The 3,127-nt window shown below is 57.0% G+C and overlaps 1 protein-coding gene across 1 annotated transcript in view; it reads left to right on the forward strand.

Annotated features, from left to right (window-relative positions):
• The first annotated feature begins 715 nt into the window (after positions 1-715).
• The window catches only part of LOC119310680, a 13,485-nt gene continuing 11,073 nt past the window's right edge, over positions 716-3,127 (forward strand). Inside the window, exon 1 of the mRNA XM_037586344.1 lies at positions 716-1,038. Coding sequence (XP_037442241.1) covers positions 716-1,038 — 323 coding nt within the window. The remainder of the gene's footprint in view (positions 1,039-3,127) is intronic.

Here is a 3,127-nt window from a genome sequence, read left to right on the forward strand (position 1 = left end):
GGCCTCCTCCGCTGACTGCGCCAGGATCGCGAGGAGCCCGGGCGTGTCCTCCGGGTCGCCGTCCTGCTGGAGCACCGCCTGCTCCGGCGGGATCACAACCTCGGCCGGGGCTGCTGGGGCGGGGGTGGGAGCGGGTGCCCTACGCGGCTGGGAGGGCCCGGCTCCACGAGAGAGATCACCGACAGGGAACCCTCGGGCGGCGCGCTTGAAGGCGCTGATGACGTCGTCGAACCGCTTGCCCTTCCAAAAATGGCGGCGGCCCTTCCGGTTGTAGCGTCCCCCGGGGTGCGCGCGAAGCTCTGCCGGCGTCGCCGGTACGCCCTGCGTGGGCATTCCGTCCGCGGAGATCCTCCACGGTCGCGGCCGCTTCGCCGCCGGCGGCACGTAGAGGCCGAACCGAGCGAGGTCCTCCATCTGCCCCAACGTGAGGCTCGACGGCCAGTGGCCGCCCGGTGCCGCGCCGTCGGAGTCCGAGTCGCTGGACGCCATCCCGCGAAGAGAACGCGCGTGTGAAGAGGGGGGTGGGGCGGTGGAGGAGGTGGCCGGTGTGACCAAACTCGTCGCGCAGGGCGGGTTTTATAGCGCCGGGATTTAATGCGGCAGGGAGGCGTCGGGCCGTGGAAGACGAGATGGCGGCGTGCGAAAGACGAGACGGCCGCGCGGAAGACGAGATGGCGGGGCGTGGAAGACGAGATGGCGGTGCGCGGAAGACGAGATGGCGGCGCGCGGAAGACGAGATGGCGGCGTTGACCGCGAGGCATCGGGGCTCGCGGGGCAGGCGAGGCGGCAGCCGGCAGCGCGGCAGGCGTGCGGCGCGGCAGCAGGAAGCGGGGGCAGGAGGCGTCGGGGCTCGCGGGGCAGGCGAGGCGGCAGCGGGCAGGGGGGGCAGGCGGCAGCGCCTCAGCGACGGCGGCTGACGCGACGCGACGCGGCGGCCGAGGCGGAAGTGGCGCCGCAGGCCGAGGCGGAAGCGGGGGCGGCCGATGCATCGAGCGAGGCAGAAGCGGGCGAGGCGGAAGCGGACGGCAAAGGCCTGCCGTTAGCCACTTAACGGACTGAGAGCACAATTATTGCCGTCTGCTCTCGTTGCCGTCCGCCGCAGACGGCAAAGGTCCTTTGCCGTCAGCCGCCAGGAAGCGGACGGCAAAGCAGCTGTTTACCGTAGCCTACTTTGCCGGAGCCTTTTGCCGTCCGCGGCTGACGGCAAAGGCCTTTGCCGTCCGCCGTTCATGCCTTTGCCGTCCGCCATGGCAGACGGCAAAATAGCTGATTCCTGTAGTGCATGGGTCATATGTGGTCCGACGGGGCATCAGGCCCACTAACGGCCCGTGATAAAGGTGGCAACAGTTAAGCCCAACGTGACTTTGGGCCTGTTAAAGGACTTTCGTATAATTCGGCTCGTTCATGCATGTACTAAGCTTTCGGCCTCTTAAAGGCCCATGATATCAGTGGGCCAACTAAGGCCTGAGATATGTTTCGGCCTGGTAACGGCCCTTGATATAACTGGGCCCAAAAAGGCCTGATCTATATTTCAGCCTGTTGAAGACCCGTCGACGACTAGTGAAAATTGAGGCCCAACATGCATTTCGGCCTGCTAAAGGCCCATGGTTTCGTCTGGGCCGTAACAGGACAGTAGAATATTCAGCCTGTTAATGGCCCAACGCTACCTGGGCCAAACTAAGCGATGGGTCCACAAAACGCTCAACTAAAATATAGGCCGGAGTAAGTTGTGGGCCTGGCGCAAAGTGTGAAGGCCCCAATCATTCGGGCCCAAGAAAGATGCAGGCCGCCCAAATTGTGGCCAACTAAAAACCAGGCCCGTTAGAGGCGAATGTTTCGGCCCGGTCGACTACATTACATTTTTTTTCAGATAGCGAATGATGGCAGTAACTAGTAGGAATTAAGAACAAACCTACTGTATATAATAAGAGATTATGGCATAGTAACTAAAAATAAACCTACACTATACAATAAAGAATTTATGATATATTTGTTGGAAATATGCCCTAGAGGCAATAATAAAAATATTATTATTATATTTCCTTGTTCATGATAATTGTCTTTTATTCACGCTATAATTGTATTATCCGGGAAATCATAATACACGTGTGAATACTTAGACCACAACATGTACCTAGTGAGCCTCTAGTTGACTAGCTCGTTGATCAACAGATAGTCATGGTTTCCTGACTATGGACATTAGATGTCGTTGATAACGGGATCACATCATTGAGAGAATCTTGTGATGGACAAGACCCAATCCTAAGCATAGCACAAGATCGTGTAGTTCGTTTTGCTAGAGCTTTTCCTATGTCAAGTATCTCCTCCTTAGACCATGAGATCGTGTAACTCCCGGATACCGTAGGAGTGCTTTGGGTGTACCAAACGTCACAACGTAACTGGGTGACTATAAAGGTGCACTACAGGTATCTCCGAAAGTGTCTGTTGGGTTGACACGGATCGAGACTGGGATTTTTCACTCTGTATAACGGATAGGTATCAGTGGGCCCACTCGGTAGTGCAACATCATAATGAGCTCAAAGTGACCAAGTGTCTGGTCACGGGGTCATGCATTACGGTACGAGTAAAGTGACTTGCCGGTAACGAGATTGAACGTGGTATTGGGATACCGACGATCGAATCTCGGGCAAGTAACATAATGTCTGACAAAGAGAATAGTATACGGGGTTGCTTCAATCCTCGACATCGTGGTTCATCTGATGAGATCATCGAGGAGTATGTGGGAGCCAACATGGGTATCCAGATCCCGCTGTTGGTTATTGACCGGAGAGCCGTCTCGGTCATGTCTGCATGTCTCCCGAACCCGTAGGGTCTACACACTTAAGGTTCGGTGACGCTAGGGTTGTATGAATATAGTATGCAGCAAACCAAATGTTGTTTGGAGTCCCGGATGAGATCCCGGACGTCACGAGGAGTTCCGGAATGGTCCGGAGGTAAAGAATTATATATAGGAAGTGTTGTTTCGGCCATCGGGAAAGTTTCGGGGTCACCCGGTATTGTACCGGGACCACCGGAAGGGTCCCGGGGGTCCACCGGGTGGGGCCACCTATCCCGGAGGGCCCCGTGGGCTGAAGTGGGAGGGGAACCAGCCCCTAGTGGGCTGGTG

This window comes from Triticum dicoccoides, chromosome 5B, assembly GCF_002162155.2.
Source record: "Triticum dicoccoides isolate Atlit2015 ecotype Zavitan chromosome 5B, WEW_v2.0, whole genome shotgun sequence".
Lineage (NCBI taxonomy): Eukaryota > Viridiplantae > Streptophyta > Magnoliopsida > Poales > Poaceae > Triticum > Triticum dicoccoides.